The sequence below is a fragment of the Lampetra fluviatilis genome, chromosome 3, assembly GCF_964198595.1.
Source record: "Lampetra fluviatilis chromosome 3, kcLamFluv1.1, whole genome shotgun sequence".
In the NCBI taxonomy this organism is placed as follows: Eukaryota; Metazoa; Chordata; class Hyperoartia; order Petromyzontiformes; family Petromyzontidae; genus Lampetra; species Lampetra fluviatilis.
Window position 1 is genome coordinate 31,734,784 of NC_136277.1, and position 22,529 is coordinate 31,757,312.

At 42.3% G+C, this 22,529-nt stretch overlaps 1 protein-coding gene across 1 annotated transcript in view; it reads left to right on the forward strand.

Annotated features, from left to right (window-relative positions):
* The window catches only part of LRRC49 (leucine rich repeat containing 49), a 66,141-nt gene that overhangs the window by 16,616 nt on the left and 26,996 nt on the right, over positions 1-22,529 (forward strand). Inside the window, exons 8-11 of the mRNA XM_078854876.1 lie at positions 2,761-2,904; positions 5,966-6,027; positions 12,952-13,099; positions 17,397-17,480. Of these exons, the coding sequence (XP_078711002.1) occupies positions 2,761-2,904; positions 5,966-6,027; positions 12,952-13,099; positions 17,397-17,480 (438 nt within the window). The remainder of the gene's footprint in view (positions 1-2,760; positions 2,905-5,965; positions 6,028-12,951; positions 13,100-17,396; positions 17,481-22,529) is intronic.

Below are 22,529 nucleotides of genomic sequence, written 5' to 3' on the forward strand. Positions count from 1 at the left end.
GCATTCGGATTGAAGTCCTGCCAGCCTCGAGCAGATGTTGGAGTGTTTGATGTCGTTCGTCTGTCCAATAATAACTGTTTTGACATCAATGAGGGAAAACTACAAGTGGTCTGACTCGAAGTCAGGCCTGTGTCCCATGATAACACTAAGGAAGGAGTCAGTCGTGGCACTATCAATACTGCTAATTAAGATGACAATTTGACTTAATCTTGGCTTTTGATATGAGATTACGTTCTCGGTTCCACGCATGGGCAAGACTATGCCTTGTAGAATACAACACACTTTTAATTCATATTGCATCTTGATGCAACCACATTTAAAGACACTTTACAAGAACATGTAGGCATATTTATTTGACAGAGAGGCAGTCCATCATAGGCCAAAGCAAATTGTAATGTTTTGAACCAAGACTTGATTCAGAGGCTGGGAGTTGACAGTACAGATGGCATGCGGAAGTGAATTCCAGACCATGGGGGCATCGGAGGAGAATGAGTGACCTCCCACTGAGCAAAAGTTGACTTGAGTGCTTCGACAGAAAGCTCATTGGCTGGTGTAAGAATGCAGCTTTGCTAAGCATGTTCGAGTACTGATTTTATATGATCAATTTGCAAACTCTATCAGCTTTACATTTGCAAAACCAATTTAACAGTATGGTGTACAAGTTGGAAATGATTTTGCAACTGCTTCCAAAGGAGGTTTTGTTTTCATTAGCTCTATTTTTGGATACATTACCTTTTTTGTAATGCACTTTGGCATTTCTACACGTGCTGCTAAAAAATACAATCAGACATTGTGTTGGCATTGAAATAACCTATGCTATAATTTGGCTTGAAGGAAATAACTTTGTAACAAAATAAAACTTTAAAAGAAGCACTTTAATTCAGGCTACAGTCGTGGTCTATGCAGTTATTACCACACATGTGGGCACCATGAATCATATTTTATGGAGTTTATAAAAACATTTAAAAGAGCTTTTACCATTTACGATGTCAACTGTAAAACTGTAAATCTTGTTAAAAGAAAACTCTATTTCTAGATTTTCTCCTTTGCATTGATGTTTATAATTGTGACCACATGTATGCCCAGTTTCTCCTCCCAACTAAACAATAACTGTAGCAACCGTGGGATATTTGCAGATCCTGTGCTGCAACGGCAACCACACTGGCTCTAGAGTGGAGAGCAGTTAGCATGGATGACGATTCCTCGCGATTTACGCTTCACCCTTGGAGAGTTGAACTTGAACCCCCTGTCGACACCTGCTTCAGTCACGCGCCTTGCAATGGGGCCACGCATGGGACACCACTCACTGGCTGTCCCTCTGTGCATCTGTCTCTGTTAGGCTCTGGTTTGCTTTCATTTTCCATATCTGTGTGTGTCTGTCTTAGTCTGTGTATGTTATCGCTCTCTTGTCTTTGCGTTTGTCTGAGTCTGTCTTTTTTTTTCTAATCTCTGTCACTGCATTGTCCTCCACCCAGTGGTGTCTTCACACTACGTGCTTTGCTGAAAGCGAGCTGTTTGCCCTTCTCGACCCTGTGGTGATGTTTCACTCTGTGCGGTTGCTGTCAAAGGCGATAACCAGATTCAGACGTATGGGCCCTGACGTGGCGCCATGGCTAAGTTGTGTTGCTGTAAATTTCACGTGCATTAAAGCAGTTGGTTGAGCGTTTTAAATCGTGCATGGCATTTTTTGTTATTGTTAAGATGGCCCAATTGGACCATTGTCATTTTTTACAGGGATAAACAAGTGTTTAGTTTTAGTGATGCCATTAAGAAAATTATAAACACAACAATAACCATAACATGATATATTCAGTATATAGGCGTAATTGTATATGTGCATAAACTTGTATTTATTTTAGCTGCAGGCTGGCTTAAAATTACGTGATTGAGCAATTTTTTAAAGTATAGTATTTTTGCCTTCGTCAGCTAATGACCTGAACAAAAGCCCATTATGAATGCGTTCATTTGTCTGCATTACAAAGAACGCGTTAGTGCAGTGCAGTTGGAGTTGTACATGGTTTATTGAGAGTGGCTGACCTACAATTTCCGTGTCTTAAATCCTGTTTGTCATGCCGTACAAACCCTGTGGTTCGCCTCTGGCCACACATGCAGAGTGCCACAACATTCATTCTCACAGCCAGCAAAAAAAAGACCCCACATGCCTACAGCATCCTTTGTGACTGACTTTCCCCCAAAAAGGCCACTGTGTTCATACCTGCACACCTGTTTTGTGTGTTTAATGTCATGTGAGCCATGGCCCTGCCTGTCTTTTTTCACACTTGTACAAGAAACTGACTGCTGAGCAGCAGCTGCTCGGATGTGGTCCCTTCATGTCGTGGACTGATTGTTTGTCCGAGCAAGATTCCAGAATGTCACCACACTGTGAAGCTCTGCAAGAAATATATCAAAGTTATTTAATATAACGACGTGATTTCTGGCACTAGATTCAATATTCATCAAATATTATTTATTCAAAATGGGTGCCTTATTCAACAAAGTCTCCAAGGTGTGAAAATGTCATTAAAATCTGGTTTTGCCTGACATGTGTTGATGCCAATTCTGAACCTTGTCCATTGAATTACAAAAATGTAATAATCATCCATGTGTAGACAGTGCAGGCAAGTGTATCGTGAACTTGAGATATCTTAGACCGAGAGGGCATATGAGAGATGTTTATAAAAGTTGCATTTTTTTAAATGTATTCTTTCTTTGAGCAGCACGAATGTTGGTGATGATGGTCGTGGTTTATTCTGTGCCCAGATTTTGCGAATAGAGAATCTGAGCCACCTGTCGGAGCTGCGAGTGTTGAACCTGGCAGGGAACCAGATAACGCACGTGGGCAGCCTACGGGGACTGCACTCCCTGGCTGAGCTCAACCTCCGCCGTAACAACATCTCCAGCATGGTAAGGCAGACCTGACCCCACTCCACGTCAAGCTCAGGACTACTTGAGTTTGAACAAAGCCATTGAATAACGATTGTCACTGCATCGTGCGCTTTCAGATGCGCTTCTGCGGCCGTCCAGTGTTAGGAATTCACTGGAGCTATGCACTTTTAAATCTAGATTGAAAGCTAATTTCTGTAGAACTGCTTTTTGTGCTTAGTTTGTTGTCCTTCCCCCGCACCTCCGCTTAGCATGGTTGGCTACGTACGGTGCGAAAGAAGTTCAACATACATTATTTTACCGGTCATGCTTGTTTTTTTTATCTCACATATATCTAAATGGATATTTCTACTGACGGTGTGCACTCTGTTGTGTGCAGTACAACATTGTATTGTACTTCCATGCTCCCAAATCTACACTTTCTGCTTTCGCCAAACTGCAACACTGACCAGCATAGTGAAAAATGGCCAAGTAACCTCCATGACCTTCACAGTGTGGGAAGGCTCTCATCTAGCAGTAAATCGACCCATTTGGCATGTGGACACGCTCACCCAGCAGTGGATTGACTAAGGTCTGTGCACGTGCACATGATATAGATATATTAAAGGATTCCATGACCTCTTGATGATGACCTTGGCATGCATCATTATGATATTGATGAAATAGATACGTTTTTTGGGGCTGGCATGAGAGTAACATAAAGTGTCAATATCTGACATGCACATTTTTAATGAACATGTTAATGTACTGCTGAACCTTAATCTTGCCATAGAACATCAAACTGAGAACAAACATGAAGCAAAGATCAGAATGTAGATTTTGGATTTCGTGTGCATACCATGTGTCCTGCCATGTGTTGTACTTGCAGTGGCATACGTACATTTTTTTCGCTGCAAATTTTTATTTTCATCTGTGCCCACGACATGACCAAACCAATTAACTCTTCTGTAACGCGTTCAAAGGATTGGACTTGACATGTCCTACGCCGTTCATCAGCATATAGACGTTTATTTTGATGATGGCACATTTCCAGGACCTGCATCCGCAAGAGGCCCTTCCAGAGTAACAAGAGAAACAAGCTTAACGTTGTGGGTCTTTTCAGAGGGTTATTTCTTTCTCCCAAGTGCTGCTTTACTATTTGAATTAATGGAAATTGTTAACATTTTTATTGATAGCGCTGTCTTTACTTATTAATTCCTAGTCTCCACAATAGTCTTCAACGTCCATTAATTTAATGCCAAGAAATTATTTCTTAAAGCATTGCAATTAATTAAGCTTCATTATGTCCTGTATGTATAATTCATAGCATTCTGATGAAGAAGAATCACCGGCTGAAGCCTTGATTTTTTTTCCTCCTCCCTTTGATGGCTTTTAAGTTTCCTCGTGTTTTACCAACTGTTAAAAACACTCACCCGGCAAATGCAAATGTCCTATTATGCTGGCTGGCCTTGATGTGACCATGTTTGTGGCCCTCACCATCGTGTCAAGAGCGCATATTGGTGGGAACCCCTAGAGGGCAAGATCCTTATTACGCTCTTCGCTATGCAAGATGTCAACGTGCGTTTTTCAAAAGCATATGTCGCTTTTCTGAGAGGAACAGAATGTGATTATGTCGTAACAGTTTAGGCGTGCGTGGCCTCCGCTCTGTCCTAGTTCCTTTGCCTGGGCTCCTACTGAAATGCTAATTTCATGCATACTTAAAAAAAACCTTCTCCCCCCCCCCTTGTTTTATGCAATGCCAATCTCAATAAGTGCCACGGTGGAATTACTTTGAAACATCTTCCGCCATTCTGCTTTTTTGTCACGTAATTGTCCGCAGGCTCCTGCATTGTATCGTAGTAATAACATTGAAAATGTAATTATGCTTGATAGATGTAAGCGATGCAACGGGTAGTGCATTTCTATATGCTATGCAATCCGTGAGTTAAGCTGCGATAAGCAACGTGCTCGTAATATGCAGCCACAATTCTCACGTATGTAAAAAAACACTCCAAGAAGATCGGCTCTGGTTCATATAAGAGCTGATTGCCCACGCGTGCCTATCTGCAAAGTGTCACCTTGTAATGTTCGATTCGATGCAGCTCCTCTTCATTTCCTTCTGCATTAGCAAATACTTTTTCAGTTCATATCATGTTTCTCCTCCAGAGGGGACAGTGCGGGTGACCCAAGGTATAGGGTAAAGTGATGTCGGCATCTGCTTTTAGAAAAGTCAATACATCGTCTGGCTGTCGCGGGCGATTAGCAAATGATCTTCTGACGTTCGGACGCCTGGGTGCGGCGATGCAACGTACAAATCGGTTTATCTCTTCTGTAATCCTAAAAGGGCATAAACGTAATGATTTTCCTTTTAAATGTATTTAATTTTCATTTATTTATTTAACGATCTATTTTTTTTTATGTACAATTACTTATTTAAGAGCTGAAACGAGTACATCGTCTGTACAGTGTGCTCAGCAGCGTGGGATTTTTATCAAAGCGGTTTACGTGAGTACGGAATGGACAGGGCCACCCTGCTATGCCCTTACTCTTCTGGCCTGAAACGAAGTGTACGTGGCCTGAAACGAAGTGTACGTGCGCCTATCTGTGAGTCTATTTCGGTTGTTGCTTTAAATTACGCGTAAACCGGAAATAATAAAAGTAGGGTGAGCTTCTCCCCCAATGCCACTGGCATTGTCGGGGGCCCCTGTTGTGATGTGAGCGCGACGTTTATGGCTCCACCAGAAGGCCTGATGTCAGCAGGTGCTGTGGGGAGAGAGTTACCTTCACCAGCAGCTGGTCACGTGGTGGCCTTTGGGAGCCAGGGCTTTATTGAATTAGCTGGGCGCAGCGTGGGATTGCCCCGAGCCATGCCGAGCATGCAGAAAGCCGTACCCCAGAGCACACGTGGTTCCTAATAACTAGAAAGAGGTGTGCCTCTCACATCCCTACTGCACGAGTCATGTAGCGCTTCACGTCTCATCGTCTCTCCGTTATCTGTCTTCGTTTTTTTACTTTGTCTCGTTTGGTGGCTGTCCCGCTCTCTGTCTCTGCTCCACCTACCCATTTCTCTGCTGTTTTGTGTGCTGTGTGTGTGTACCCACAGAAGGAGGTGGACTGTCTGCCCTCTCTGCAGCGTCTCTTTCTTAGCTACAACAACATTGCAAAGTAAGTCTTCAGAAGATTACGTTTAAGTGTCGCCTATGACATACAAGTATTTGTTAATTCTATATATATATGTTTTAAAAATTTGCAGGAATGATATATATTACTGGAATTATATCTGGTTGCACATTAATGATGTATAAATGCTCACGAACCATGTCTAGAAACTGTAACTCTTGATATATTTTGTAAAGCTACGATTTATTAATGCAAAAAATTTTCTTGAAATGTGATACACATTTAAAAAAGCCACCATTGTCAGAGCATCACAAAGTTTCACATATTCTCCGGGAGTACTATCAGACTCCAACAGTTGGAAGTTACATTTGTAGAAATAGGATATAAATGAAAGTCAGGATTTGTGATGTTTTATCTCCGTACGATGAGTGTGCAGAGAAGTGGAGGCCCAATGCAGCTTCCACTGAGTCAATTGTGGGAGTGCGGACATTTTTTTTGCTTTCAAAGCAGCCCACAGATTTGATATATTTATAATGAAATAGAATAGAGCTGATACAGTAATGGCTATGTTGGTAACTTGCCAACAAGCTAGTGGGTAGAGTTTTATGACCATCGTGATTATAAATGGGACTCATGTACTGTCCTTATGATATAGTCCGTACATAGCTTTTCCTTCTCAATTATAATATGAGAAAAGAGCTATTACATGATTTGTTAAACACTTATTATAACACGTGGCATCATATATTTACTACACAACCCCTCTCTAACAATTCACAGCATGTAAGCCACATTCTGTATTGGTGGTCGTTTGGCAATACTTTGCAAAACTGGGAATTAAGGGTGAGTGAAATTGGGCTTCAGGACTGGTTCAGATATTACTCCCTACTGCTGTTAGCTGCCTGCGGCTGGGAATCGAACTCGGGTCACCAGGTTGAAAGCGCAGTGCGCTAACCACTGCGCTCAATCCCCACCCAATTAGAGTACGAGGGGCAATAGAAACCTTATCAAGCACAAGATAACGCAATAAGCCCCAACTAATGTTGGAATATACGTGCATGAATGTGTGGGGCTACGATATCAAAATATCGTACAATTACAGATTAGTGCGTATATTTAAAAGCATTCTCTAATATCTCAAAATGGAGTACTGTCATATGTGTTGTTGCATACGTGTTTCTGAAATCTAAGCAGCAATCTTAAATTGTACAGCAAAATGTCAATCTTATTTAAAGGTGACATTGACATTTTATGAAAGGGCACTTTATAATTACAGTTCCGTACTGTGATTAGAGTGTTTCGGTCAGCTACATTAAACAGATATGTCCTGTCGGGAGTTTTTTTTATGGCATAGATGTTAAATAACTATAAATGTGTAGTGACTGGGAATGTCACTGTGTGGTGTGCCGGGCCTGCGAGGCCATGGCGGGATGTCTACTGTTGTGTGTACACTCCGGACACGGGGTGTAGTACCAGCCCTAGTGGTGGCTTGGGTGAGCGCTGGTTTAGCGCGGTGGCACCACGCACAGCGTGCGGTGCGGGCTCCCGTTGAGAGAGCGAGAGAGTGTCAGCCAGCAGGGGTTACTTAGGGGGCATGATACTCTGGCTGACCTGGGGACATGTGACCGGATGATACTGATGGGGGACCACCGGTGCAGAGGGCCAATGGGTGGTCACATGGTCCGGGAAGAACTTTCGAGAGCCTTTGGGCAAGGGGGCGAGAGAGATCTAAAAGGTGGGCGGAGCGAGAGGCGGAGCCAGACCCAGCCTGGCCCGATATAAGGGGGGCCCTGTGTGAGGGGCTCGGGGTTCTTACTGTTGGGGAGGCAGGAGATCCACGTCAAGCTTGAAGAAGCCTCCAGCCACGCGGTCCGGGACCCAGCTTGTGGTCCGGACCGGGATAGTGGAACCGTGTCTAGTTCCGCCGTAGCGTGGTTAGTTGGGTGGTCACCAACCGAGAGTATGTTGTGTGAATCGCCTGGAGTATGTTGTGCAAATAGTTGATAAACGTGTTTCTCCGAAGACAACGTCTGCGACTCAGCTGGACTCACTACAAATGCATTAAGCAAACGAATTACTGCTCTGCAGTAATAATAGTACCAATTAATTACCCAGGAATGCCTCGCTGTGTGTCAAGACTCTTACACTTGAGGGTCCTGCATTGACATTTTTAGTCAATACCATTCGTGAATGTTTGGCATGTTTGAGGAAAATCGTCAGTACCTGGAGAAAGTTATCCATTCATATGAGCGATGACACTCAGCACTGCCATCGCTTGGCCACACTTCAACAGCCCCGTGTCTACAATACCTGGCACGCTCTGGTTGGTCTCCCATCTGAGTACTAGCCAAAATAAACACCTGCTTAGCTTCCCTGATCTGGTACGATCAGGTGCATTTACTGTGATTTGGTCACAAAGTGCGCAGTAGTTTAGTTTTTTAACTTATTGGCTTGGTTTCTTGTGTTCAACATTCTGAGCAATTGAAACATCGTAGTTTAAAAAAAGTTTGATAACGTGTTTACATGAACTAACCACAAGCTTTGTGGTTAATGCCGACATGATTCCTTGTAAAAGGTTTCAGTTTGGTGTTTTAACATCTTAACACCTGTTTTGTTGCCAGAAAAAAGGGGAAAAACCTATTATCATATTTTGGTACTAGCAAAGGAGGTCCCATGATGTGTTTATGCAGCTTCATATTTAGAATTTTTATAAAGATTCTCCTTGCCACTATATTGACAATCAATATCTATGGATTCAAGCTGATAATTCACTATGTAACACGATTTTTGTTTCTGGGTAGTAAGTGTTATTTCCTAATTGCTTATGCCTCAAAAGTATAGAAAATGGCTTTTATTCCTCACAAACTTTGCTTTTGTGACCAGGACTTTATGTGAAGGAATGACACAAATGCACACCACGTTTTCTCAATGAAAATAGGTAAGCTTCAGAATATCACTGTCCTGGTCACAAGAGCAAAGTTTGTGGGGAATAATAGCCATTTTCTGTACTTTTGAGGCATAAGCAATTGTTAAATAACACTTACTACCCAGGAAAAAAATGTTTTTGTTACACAGTGTATAATTAAGGAAACATTGAGGTGCACGTGGAATTTAAGAGCTGCACGTAGGCAGTGCGATAGCCTGTAGTTTTGGAAAAAAAAAAATAATATGTTTGCTGACATTACCATGCAAAAAATTGTAGCTGCCAATTCGACAAGCATTATTGTATGGTTTTCCAAAAAAAAATGATGCATTTTGCTCACAAGCTTAGGAACTGAAAAAATACAGCTCATGACTTTTGCATAAATGGTCGATCTGTCCGTTTGCGGGGAGGCGAACTTGCTGAAGGGACGTCACTGTTTTGTCCTTCCTGAGCACGCTCTCTTTGTCCCTCTTGCGTGATCATCATCTGAGTGTCTGCTACTAATTTCTTGGTGGAACTGCTGGGACTCTTTGTGGCGGGAAATGGGCTGGGGAGCAAATTTCCAAAAAGGCTGACATGTTGTAAAAGTTGCATTTTTAGTTTATTTAGGAATACCAATCATCACAGATGAGCACAAGCAATATTTAGAGGTTTAAAAACGCGCATGCATGTTTCATTGCAGTAAAACCAAAGGTTGTGCTCGTACGTGTCAGGGTGTGCTGGGAATGAAACGTTTTAAATGTAGGGATTTGGATGTGACAGGGTCACCTGTAGAGAAGGTTTTGCTTTGACTTTTCACCGTGTCCCCCATTTTATCAGACATGCTCAGGGCATTCATTGACTACAGCACCGCTCCGTCACTTTTGATCTCAACGTTCATCCATGTCCAACGCTGTCATTTTACCGTCATCTAGCTGGACGTTTGTTGTATTGTATGAATCCAGCAAATGCCCATATTGTTAACTTAAGTTTTTGAATTCTTTAATTTGTTATTGGTTTCAGCCTTTTTATGGTGATACGTTTTCATCGTTAGACTTGTTTTTCTCTACCTTATCGTATTTTAACTTATTATTTCTCACATCATGTAATTTTTTTTATTTTAGTTTACATCTTCTACGAATGTTTTTATTCACACGAGTCACTTTTTTGGTCTTGACACTCCAGTGGCAATATTACTTCTTGATTTATTTGTTTGGTCGTTCAGACATGACCAGTAGCACCGAGTGTACAAATATTGTCACGTGTTCTCTTGCGTACACTTCAGCAGAGGCTCCCAAGTACCAAGAGACATAATTGAAGTGATGTTCCCGAGCTAAGCTTATAGCCACTGACATCTGGAAGTAGCGGCTTTCACTTCATCTTGCACAGCATTGGCAGGAAACCGACAAGGGGGTCCAGATGATGGACAACGCATTTTGCTCTATATATGTTTGTATGTTGAACCTCTTTCTCACCATGCACAGCCAACCGTGCTAATTTGAGAGGGGAAGGACAATAAACTAACCCAAAAAGCAGTTCTTAAGAAATTAGTGTTTCAATCTAGATTTTAAAATGCATAGCTCCAGTGGCTTCCTAATATCGGAAGAAAGAGCGTTCCAGACGGCCGCAGAAGCGCAGCTGAAAGCGCGCGATGCAGAGACCGTGTTTGTTTGATGGTTAGCCACAATCCGCTGCGAGGATGAGTGGACTTTGCGTGATAGTTTAACCTCCTTGATGAGATCAGCAAGGTGTCGTGGTTCATCTGTGGCAAGCACTTTGCGTGTCATGAGTGCAACCTCATCATGTATTCGTTCGGCAACCGGAAGCCAATGGACCTCAGCGAGCACTGGACGACATGGTGCCGCGGTTCAGGTGGCAACATAACGGGATTCTGCTGAGATATGTGGCGTTTATTATTTTACTTTTGTTATGAAAAATGAACGCTATGACAGGCATACAATGAAAGCATGTGGGAAAATACTTTCGTGACTCGCGCATACCTTTCCCGACTGCTGCTTACTTGAACTTGAACCCGCAGACATCAATATTTACAGTACAGTTAAGTCTCTGCACGAGCCTCCCAGTCGGCCCCTTGCCCATTCGGTTGGTCTCCACTTACCCTTCTGCATTTTTATCTTGAGTGCTTCGTACGGCATTCTCTGAATTGTTCACAATCAGACTTCTGAGGCATTATATTATGGTATGTATAGTGTGCATAGTCACAGGTCATAAAAAAATACGAGCGGCTAATGTTCTGCTATGGGCAGAAGACGCTTAATGGAGTGTAACTTGTAACGTGGAGCGGTCCCTTGTAAATGTAAATGATGAATGGTGTCATTTTGTTTCTTGTAAACAGTATTCCACCAGTGATATGTGCAACGTTAAACTGTGCACCTGCGTTTTGGCCGAGGTCAAAGAAGAGCACGGGTGATTAAAGACCACACGTGTGGAGGTTTAATGCGCCAGGCTGCATTCATGTTGACATCAGTGTGCACACAATCTGATCACGTGAGCCACCCAGCGCACCTGCACACTCGTTGGTCACGTCACACTCCTCCTTGAGATGATGATACCCCGTGCCCGGTCATCGCTTATCAGTGACCCAGAGTCTCTCTTGCCACTCACTGTTATGAGCTGTCTTCTGTGGGGTTTCTTTTTTGTGTGTGAATGTCTCCCTCAACCAAGAAGAAAGAGGACTTGAGATGTACTTACATTTATTGTCTGGTGTTTAAAGTGGAATGTTTACACCTCATAAACATGGTACATTTGGTTCCATTCTTGTGATGTCACAAGTGTTCCCGTGTCTCCATGTGCCCTCCATGTGCCTCGCCGCAGTGGCAAGATGTTAACTCCCTCGCCTGGTATGTCGTGGGTTCGATCCCGATCCTGACGAAGCCTGTATATTTGGAGTTTGTATGTTCTCTCTCTCGCCGTGATCGCGTGGATTTTTCTCCGGGTGCTCCGTTTTTTTCCCCTCCACATTTATAAACATGCATTTAGAATATTTGGCTACTATACATTTCCACAAGGTAAGCCACTTTTGTTGGGCTATCGTTTGTTGCCAGGTCGCTTCTGAAAAAGAGTGATATAGCTTCGTGTGCCTTACCTGGTAAAAAAAAAAAATGTTTTAGTTTTAATAGTTTAGTTTGTTGATACTCCACCACCTCATGGCTATACGAGCCCTGGTCTCACTGAGCAAATTGTTTTCTACTCGATGCCATTTCTGCTCCAGATTTTGTTCAACGGTTGTCACCTGTTTGGCGTGTCATTGTGTCTGCTTGTTTTCCTTTAAAGTGGTGGTGACACCTCGGGTTCTGCGGTTGTAGAAGTATTTTTTTTCATGGGTTAAAAAAAGAAGTGTACGCGTGTTCACGCCACCACTTAATCTTAGGGCGAAAAAAAAGCAAAGCAAATATGTCTATGAATTCCTTGACAGCTGTCCGGCTGATTGCAACTCACGTGTGGTTATCACTTATCAATGTGTTTACATTCAGAAGTTTTAGCTCAGCGCCCGATACCATTATAGTCAGAGCACACAATATTGGCTTCTATGTGGCGTTGTATTATTTTTGAGCTTTTTTCCTTTGTTTTGTGTTTCGAGTTTTTGTGTAAGTTGTTCAAACAAACCTCCTGCAAAACAATTTCAAACAAAAAGAAAATCACCGCCCAGCACTTGGACACTATTTGAATTCCACGGTGAAACAACAGGCCTTGCTCTAATCTGAGCCTCACAATCTGCCCATATTGGAAAATCAACATAACCCGCCGCTGAACTCGCGTCATGTGGCATTTCAAATATTCATAGCAGATGTGACTTAAAAAAGCTTCATAAAAAATGGAATGTGAAAAAAAGAATGGGTTGTGCATTTTAAAAGTGACATTTACGTGCAGTCGTGCGTGTAGATACGTTCACATATACCTACAATACGTACATATTATTTCTATGCACTTGTGTGTGTTTTTATCCGTGCCTTTGTGTGTGTGTGAATATGCATGCATTGGTTGAACATCGTGTGCGCGCGTGCGTCTGTGTCGTGTGTGTTTCTGTCTTGTGTGCGAACGCTCAGCTTCGACGGGATAGTGTGCCTGAGAGAGGCGCCGTCGCTGTGCGAGGTTGCGTTGGATGGGAATCCGCTGGCACAGGAAGCATGCTACCGACAGACGGCGCTGCGCCACATGGGGCAGCTGAGGCAGCTGGACATGAAACGCGTCACGGTGGGCACACGTGCAAGGGCAACCGCAGTGAAATCAGCACGGCGTGCGAACACTGGAGGCACAACCGCAGTCACATGGCTTCGTTGTACAACTGGATTAAATTGTCAAATTATAAATAACTCTCGTGTGTGTGTGCGTATAGGATCCGGCCAGGGACTTGAGGTTGCGAGTTCAAATCCCGACCGGGTGTTGATTTAGTGCCTCATTCCTGTGGGTTATTGAGTACTGCTTTATCGGAAGCTATGCACTTGTTCTTGTTATGGACAGACTTCCCCCTGTAATAGAAATGTGGATTTTTTTTTTCTTTTTCCCACCGCTGAATAAGGGTTATTTATAAGAGACAAGCAATAACCCATGGTCATTTGAGTGGCAAGCCACGTTTTTTTTTCATCTATTATTTGGTGTCCTAGGTGTTACTTGAAAAAATATTGAATGTTGTGGGCAGTTCAATGAGCAATTGATGCAACAATTTATATACACACATTTAATCATGTATAATGAAGATCTTAAAAGTATGAAACAGCACACTTATAGCATGGTAAAAGGACATTAAATTATCTTGCTGCAAAATTGCACGATGCAAGAGTAATATTTGTAATGTTACTATAAATGTATAGAATAGAGCCATTCGGAATATGGAAAGTTGGTCTTTTCAACTTGTATGAACTCTCGAGAAAAAAGAAGCCCTTTGAAGAATTCCTTTTCTCATGAGTGAGCGTGTAATGTGGATGTGAGGCGGCATTGCGTTGCTGCTTCATGGATGAGCCTGTTAATCGAGCCCCAGTGTCTGTTGGTCCTGGGCCAAAAAGGGGAAAAACGGTGCATTCGGATAGGCTGCTGTAAATCTTTCCAGGTCGCTTGCGTGAACTCTTGCGGTGGAGTCTTATTAGGATTAAATCCCCTGTTTGGATAGGCATCGGCGCATGAAACTGAGAGCCATAGAAAGTTGGATTACAAATTAGGTATCGGTTCTCATGAAACCGCAGCTCCCAAAGTGATTGCTTCATCACCGGTGTCTGCAGCCCCAAAACAGCGGCGAACTTGAGAAACCGTTGATAAAATGATGCCGCACGACCATGCGTGGCTGCTTCACGGCACATGGCGCGATTTGCTCGTGGTCCTGTATGAATATACGCCGGTGGCTGTGGAAACCACAGTGTCCACTGTTTGGGAAATGGCTTGAGTGGCGAGCGGTGTTCACCAGCCAGTGCGTGCAGTGCACATACTCGTGTTTCTTCACATACGGACTGTAACACAATCGTCCTCTTTTTAAGTTGGGTGCTTTAGGGTTAAAATAATGTGCTCGCACTTTGATGGCAAATATAACTGAAGTGTTTGTTATGTCACAAGCTTAAATTTGATAGCCCTAACATTAGCGTAAATGTCAGCTTTGAATTTACTATGAAATGAGCCGGTTCTCTGGTTGGGAATGAAAATATCGCGGCTTTGCCAACTTCATTGCACACAACTCCTTACTTAATTTCACTCGTGCGGCGGCGAGGTGACCCAAGTTTACGTACGTCCCGGAGGTATTTCAACAATGTGTAATTTTAGTTTTTTTGGCAGCAGCGTTAATATTCCTTGCATTTTCGACCAAGGGGTTCCCATTCGTCCACACTCCAATGTGGAGTCGTACGAAGAAGCCAACAAACGGTTGCTGCCATTCTGTTTCGTGTGTCCCGTGCGGGACGGGTAGGTGGTGTGGCCGATGCAAGGGGCGCGACGCCGGTGCCCCAAGCAGCTGGAGTTGAGATGGCCAATTTACGAACACTTTTAGCACTGTGCGTGCGTGGTATTTGGTTATTCGCCATTGGCTATGAATGATTTTCAAGCCACACTTTGCGCAAACCTAATTATCGCAGTCGGGAGACGCAACGTGTGTCGTGCCGGCATGAATGGTGACTTGTCTTAACCGGTAGTTGCGATTTTAAAAATATAATTATTTCGAGGACTATTCAATCACTAGCTTTGCCATTGTGGACATGAGCAAGGGTTTGTTTCTCGAAGGTTAACTCAAACAGATTTGACTCATTGTAACAAAGGCAAGCAATAAATTGTATGAACCAACAAGTTTAACAGTCGGAACAAACAAACATTAGACATCATCGTCACTCCAAGGTGGGAGTGGACGGGAAATGTTTCCAGAAGGTATGCCCGTTGGTACAACGAGTAATTATTTGGAATGAGCAGGATGAAGTGAGAACAGTGACAACGTCAGGATACATGTGGGAATGAGATGCATTGTACCTTCACGGGATCCTGGTCAGTGGCATCAGTATTGAGAAGCCGCCCTCTACAATTGTACCATCGACTGGTGTTACATAGGCATTGAGAGGCCTTGCTTTATCAGAGGATTAAAACTCGTTGATGATGATGATGATGAATTGTGACGTCGAAAGTATTTTAGAACTATAACAAACCCATAAAGGGTAAGTTCGTAGCAATGTAGGCGAGCACGGACTGTTGTATTGCTCGCGTTTATGACAGTTCCACTTACAAATGTACGTGTTTTATGGAGAACACTGTACTTGCATCGTCTCGCAAAACTTGGAGTTCTCCCAGAATGGCCAAAAATGTTGTATTCTTTACCGTCACTGTTGATCCGCATTGTCTGCTGAGATCTGTAATTGTCTGGCCAAGGGGTGGATACAAAAACATGTTCTTTGTACGGCTATTTAGAGAACTTTAAGGCACACATAAAACATGGAGGAGGTGGTCGGTTTGTTGCTGACATTGTATCAAATTCTAGGAATGTTTATACAAAGGGAGGGAATTTATACTGCGTGATTCTAAGAGGATAATAAAGCTGATGAATGATTACCTGTTCCTAGACTCCAAGACTCCACTGTCCCTTGCTAAAGGAGGCAGCCACCCAACATGTCATTATCCGTAATTTACACTGCTTAAACCTCACTGGCTTTTATTCTCAGGGCACTTGTATAAACAGGGCTTTGTAAAGGGTACATTATATGTAGCCTGATAAAATGATCCCATGCTTTTCATAGCTTTTTTTTATATTCGGGCATGACATCTATCGGTATGATCAGTTGATTTGCCATTGTTGAAAGACACGCGTGAATTTTCAATTTTGAAGAGGGTTCCGCGACCACAATTGGCCTGCTCGTCTCGGCGGTGCGCGATAAAAAAAATGTTTAACGTCACAAGACCCCTGTGAAGTTGAACTGTCAGGAAGTTTAAGGAGACCGAATGTCTTAATGTACCGAAACTCAATGCCCCCGTTTTCATCATTGCTACTGTGAGAACAACGCTTCTCGTAGGCATGCCAATTGGAGCGGTTCATAGTTTACAGAAGTTTTAAGGTGCAATCTTGAAATCTTTATGCTGTACTAATGGCCTCTTTATTGAGTGTGCTTAAAAGGCCATGACAATCGCTTCTGTCCAACTGTGGACCATCAGGATTCCTTTACTGATGATGCACATCTCGTCATCTGCCCGAGTGCCTTTACCGAGGCCCGATGGCAATGCACGCAAGCTCACATTTTATCTGAGCGATAGCAGCAATCGCTCGCGGACTCTCCTTTTACCTGTCACGCAGCAGGCATTAACGAGTTTTATAAGAATCTTTCAGTCACCAAAACAGATTTCTTCAGTTTTTCAAATTAAGTATCTTTGTAATTTAAAAGCAAAAAATTAGAACACGCACTGCCTTAAAAAATATATGTAATGCAGGAAGTTTTGGGCAATGCTCCTTTTTCATGGCATATGAATGGCTCGTTTATGGAACTCTCGCTATTTATAGCACGTGAGTTCGTTTTGTTAATTGTGCTTGTGCACCACTACCAATACAGCATCATAAAATAAGTTGTGTAATTTCAAAACAGATCAGGCTAATGTGACGGCGCAGATTCTCTCTGTGCATAATACGCTGTTGCTTTGTCAATTTGATACTATTACTTATCACACGAGCTGAAAATACTTCACCACCCTCATTAGCAAACACGGCCCAAGTGCTAAAACATATAAAAGATGTCGCATTTTTGTCAGTGGCCTTTTCAAAGTAGAGAGCAACAATTTTAACTGAAATAATCCATAAGAATGTTTTGGGTAGAGGCCGTGTACGCCAATACGAAATCAGTCGCGTACATTTTATGCTGTAAGTTTCTGTCTGGTTCATATTGCATGGCATCAATGCAATTAGAAGGTTTTGACGACGATTATTTTAGTTTTAAATGGGGTGAAAAAAAGACGTTACGTCGCGTGTAACTTAAAATTTTGCCCTTTTAAACGGTGACGAATAACAGTGCAACGTGTTTTGTGCACCTCGTGTGGTCTGCAGGAAGAGGAGAGACGACTGGCCTCCCTCTTGGCCAGAAAACAGGAGGAGAAGAAGCGAGAATTCCATAAGCAAGCCATCCAGAAGGTATGCCGCCCCTTCGCATATTGCCATGACCCTTTAATTGAATATACACGTTGCTGTGTTTTTTTTAAAGGGCATATATTTTCCTAAAGGCAGGTACTCGTGCGCTTTAAATAGCTGCACATTATTTGAACAATATAGATATTGCACAACAATTTCGGCGACTAACAATACATGCAGTACAATGGTGTATTGTATATTGTCAGTTGTTTTCTGGGAGGAACCGTTAAGTTGATAACGTTTTCATAAATTTGTGGGTTTGTTGTACAAGACCTTGCACCGCATGACTGCGGGAGTGGTATTACAATAATTATTGGTGAAACATGTTTTAATCATAGCTTGTTATTTTTTTTACCCGCATTGTGCAGTGTTCTGCTTATACCGTGGGCCCTTAGCGTCCGTCTTATTGTGATGGTTGTTTCCGACCTCCCAAAAACTACAGGCGCTGCTGGCTTGGTGGTAAAATGTATTTTTTTTTAAACAGGTCCCACACAATGCCCAGCCTTGTATGGCGGCTCAGCCAAGCCATACCTCCACTGTCGAATGTGGTTATTGTGTGAATGAGGAGTTACGTTTGATTATGCTGCTTACAACGAGTAGATTTTGTTACATTTTTCTGCCAAAGAAACATGACTTTAATTGTTTGTGTGCGTACTTTCTTTTTTTATTGGGGCTATGAAATGTTCACAGGCGCAGTGTGTGAAGCGTAAGGGAAGGTATATTAATTGTGACCTGCAGGGGGCTCTGCAAGATGGCTGAGGGCAACGATAATTTACAAACTTCCCTCTGCATCTCAGTGCCGTCCTTCAGAGCCGGTCTGGAAAGTTGAAGTCGTAAAAAGTTGAAGTTCTATATATTTGGTTTGATAAATCAGATCCATGCATGCATTCTTGCCTTCTGTTTTTGGGCTTCAACATAATGGTTACATTATTCTGCTTTTAAAGTTATGTTTGCGTTTACGTATTTTCAATGGTTGTAGTTCATAACAAATGACATTCATTTAATAACAATGCTGCACTCGGAAGGTATTGGTTTGCTTATGAAATATTAAGTGTTTGATTTCCTATTGGCATTGTTTTATGGTTGTCATTGCTGTTAGGAGTTGTGTTTAAAAAAAAAAGTAAATTGATATGTCAACCAGTTTATGAAATTTCCAATATTTACTGCACATGTTTCATGATCACTTATGGTCAACATTTTTACACCATGTATGAAAAAACATGTGTTAAGTACCATTTAAATTGTATTTTGGGTGGTCGCATTATGATAATTTGCAAAAGTGTTGACAGAAACGTCTTTAAACGCCATTCTGAAGAATGTGTGACCAAACTAAAACAGCGAGAGCCAAACCAGAATTCATCACATGCACGTCGTGGCTGCTGACTTGTGGTCGTGGAACCAATTGTATTTACGATGAGAATCACATTGTGTTTTTTCTGATTGGTGCAAAGTCTGCAGGAGGGAGTTGAGCATTGTTGTTGTTGTTATTACCATGTTTGACAAGCATAAACAAATATAAGCAAAATGGCGAACACGATTTTCGTTTGCACATTGGCAAATTTAAAAAAGTAGATTTAGCTTATTTTTATGCAGCTCCTCCCTCTTAAGTAATATCACCAGCCACAGCTTTACGACTTTCTTATTATTTCCCTAGACACGCCTTACCCTGAAAGGGCCCCTGTGTGGTGTGCATGGAAGGAATGGCAATGTAGCTGAGTGTATAGTAGTGGGATGCTGATGTTGGTACAAGCTGCGTGTTTTTGTAGGTGCATGCTCTGGCCTTCCAGAGCACCGCACCATCAACACCGTGGCCAGGGAAGTGGCGCTTGATGTTATCTCCCAGGCAAGGGACACGTGGGGGATTATCCTGTTGCACCCTCGTGTTTAAACCCCAACACCTGAGGGTATTCAGCGCTATCTTCACAGGTCCCGTCGGCTGCGTCTTTGGGTTGTGTGCGAGGGGGATTCTGCAGTTTACAGAAAATCTCTAAGGCTTTGCTGCAAGAAGGCAGAAAGGTGTATCAGCGGATGAACAGGCATTTTGCAAATCAACTGTTGGATGAGGGCCTCTCCCAGCCGTGTGTGGGTCGTGGGGGTCATTCCCCCCTCCTTCCCCACGATTCGATGGATTGTCATGGTTTGGTTTTGCGATCGAATTAAAAAAAACTTCCTTATTGTTCAGGATGAATTAAATGAGCTATGAAGCCATTTTTCACAGATGTCCTCACCCTGGTCTACAAATCCCTTCATGGTCTTGCCCCACTATATCTTGTTACTCTTGTATCTGTCTACGTGCCTTCTCACCCTCTACGTTCTCAATCTTTGCTCTCTCTCTCTCTGTTCCTCCTCCTCCTCCTTGCACTCAATCCACGTTGTCGTTCTTTTTCCCGTCTTGTCTCCTTCACTGGAACAAACTTCCCCCTCCACGCTAAACAGTCACCGCGGCTCACGAGTTTCCGCTCCTCACTCAAAACTCACTCTTATTTTCACTAGTTAACCCCACGACCCCTTAATCTCCCCCTCATAACCACCACCCTCACTGTTATCCTCTTCATATTCTCATTCACTCATTCCCCATTCATTCAATCCATTCATCATCATCAGAATTTACCGTCATCAATTTCACTTTCACCAAATTCACGCATCACAGATTTGCCCCCATTTCTTCCTCTCATTGATTTCATTCACCTCATCTCCACCATTACATTCATGTGTGCCATCGTTAATTATTTGTAAAGTGCCTGGGTTAAGGTGCTGTATAAATTCCTTTAAGATAAGATAAGTATCGGCGGTGGGTCAGCAGCACGTCCACTGGCTGCAGGGGCCACATGGACCGATTATCACAAACAACATGTATCAATCAAAACATGGTCAACAATCACACCCACGTTTTGATACATTTACCATGAGCGTGATCAGTTTAATTGCTGAATGGATGCGCGGTTGCACGTAATGGACAGCTGCATTGCATTTCGTATATTTTCTGGCTTACCCCTGTACTGACCCTGTACTCCGCACCTCCGATTAGCGCGGTTGGTTACGTGCAGTGCGAAAGAAGTTCAACGCACTATGTTAAAATGTCAATGTGTGGCATTGCTGTAGAAAAACGTACATTAATTAATGAGCGAATAAAATATTTCGTATGTACCCTGAATTATTGTGAAGATCGTGGATAATCGGTACATCATGTAATCAGGATTTGGTGGATGCCTTCACATGTTTTTAAACGTGACCTAGCTCATGTTTAGTTTTACATTTTATGAAAACTTAAGGTTCATATTCTTTGGTTCTTTCGGTAAAGTCACGAAGATAGATTTTTTTTTTATTATAAAATAAAAATAAATTTAAATATTTTTTTAATTTAAAATTGTATTTTATAAAAAAAAAAACATATTTTTAATTTTCTATCTACGTGACTTTACCGAATGAACCAAAGAATATGAATTCCTGCAGTCACGAAAGTTTTAAGTCAAAGTTTATGCACAGTTTCTTTCCCCTGTGCTGCAATGCATACACGTATGTGTATTTTTGCCTTGATTGAATATAAGCACATTTCGTTTTCATCGTCTCGACATTCGATAATGGATTGTTAGGTGATAAAATTACGAAGAACTAACACGGTTCAGAAGTTACTAGAGCGGATGGGTGATTTTGAGGTCTAAAAAAACCGACGTCAGCGCATTGAGCTGCCACCACTGAGATTCTGGGTTTGAAACCAAGCCTGTGATTAAACCGAGTTCTCAAGTGTCATTATTAGATGGTCTCGGTCTGGTCACCAATTTGCTGCAGAAAAAAAACCTAGTCACGTCAAATGTTGGTTCAGCTTATGCCAGCTGTGGGATGAGAGAAAAAAATCTGTTTAATTGACATGCAACACGAACTCAGTGCGTTTAAAATGTGTAACCTTTAGTGTGGATAAAGAGTGTTCTTCAAGGGTATTCAGAAGTAGTTATCTGATATCGTTTTACTCGGAGTAGTCTCATCCACACGGTGGTGCGCTGTTAGCAATTGTCCCAGGATTTGCGACTGATAGTAAGTTTGAAATGTAATTGCGAGGAAAGAGCTACAAAAAGTAATAATAGGTAGAACATAAATTATTTAGTTGTAGATTTTGATGTAGGTGAATTTTATGTGATTGTCTGTGTCTGCATAATTGCATTTTGATATGATTTACAGTCACATATATCTGAAAAGTATGATCACTAGTATTTTCACAAATCCCAGTTTGTCGAGGTATGGCCATTTCTAATCTTCATCTGCGGATGGCTTTTAGTTTCAGGTCACTAATTACACACATCCTGCACTTTTTTTCAATTACCATAACTGCAAGGCACGCATCACTCCACGCAAATGAAGCTCTCGACCTTTAAGATAGCAATTATATAGCCCTCATGCCTCCCTTGCCTTCATGACTAAGAATGTCAAAGGAAATTGCTTGTTTTTTTTCTACAGCCACAATGCAGTATTTGTGATGATCTCTCTCCATGCCTCAACCAGTACCCCTCGTGAATGCATCCGTGCCCTTACAAATGTTCGCGAGTGACTTAACTGTGCCTTAGGGTTTTATTTACTGAACACGGAATTATAGGTGACACTGCTGGGACCCACGTTAATTAACCTGTATTTTAACATTGGCATATAATCATTATTCGTGGAGTGAGTAACGGTTTATATACAGGGTGTTTGATAAAGATGGATCCAATTTCAAAGCAGTATATTTCACGATGGCAATATGTTATAATTACACAAAAAGTTACAAACGGTTTAATGAGTTATCATGTTTTACTAACCATTTTATAAATGCTCTATGTGCCCTCCACCTGCTGTACGGACAACATCGAGACAATAGTTGAATTCATCCCAAACGCCTCTCAAAGTGTCTTCTTCCACTGAAGTCACCGCTGCCGTGATTCTGTTTTTGAGGTCATCCAGATTAGTCGCTAATGGTGGCACAAAAACACCTCAGTCTTTGACGTGTATCCCCACGAGAGAAAGTCGCAGGGTGTGATGTCTGGGGATCTTGGGGGCCAAGAGTGTAGCGCCAAGTCTTGG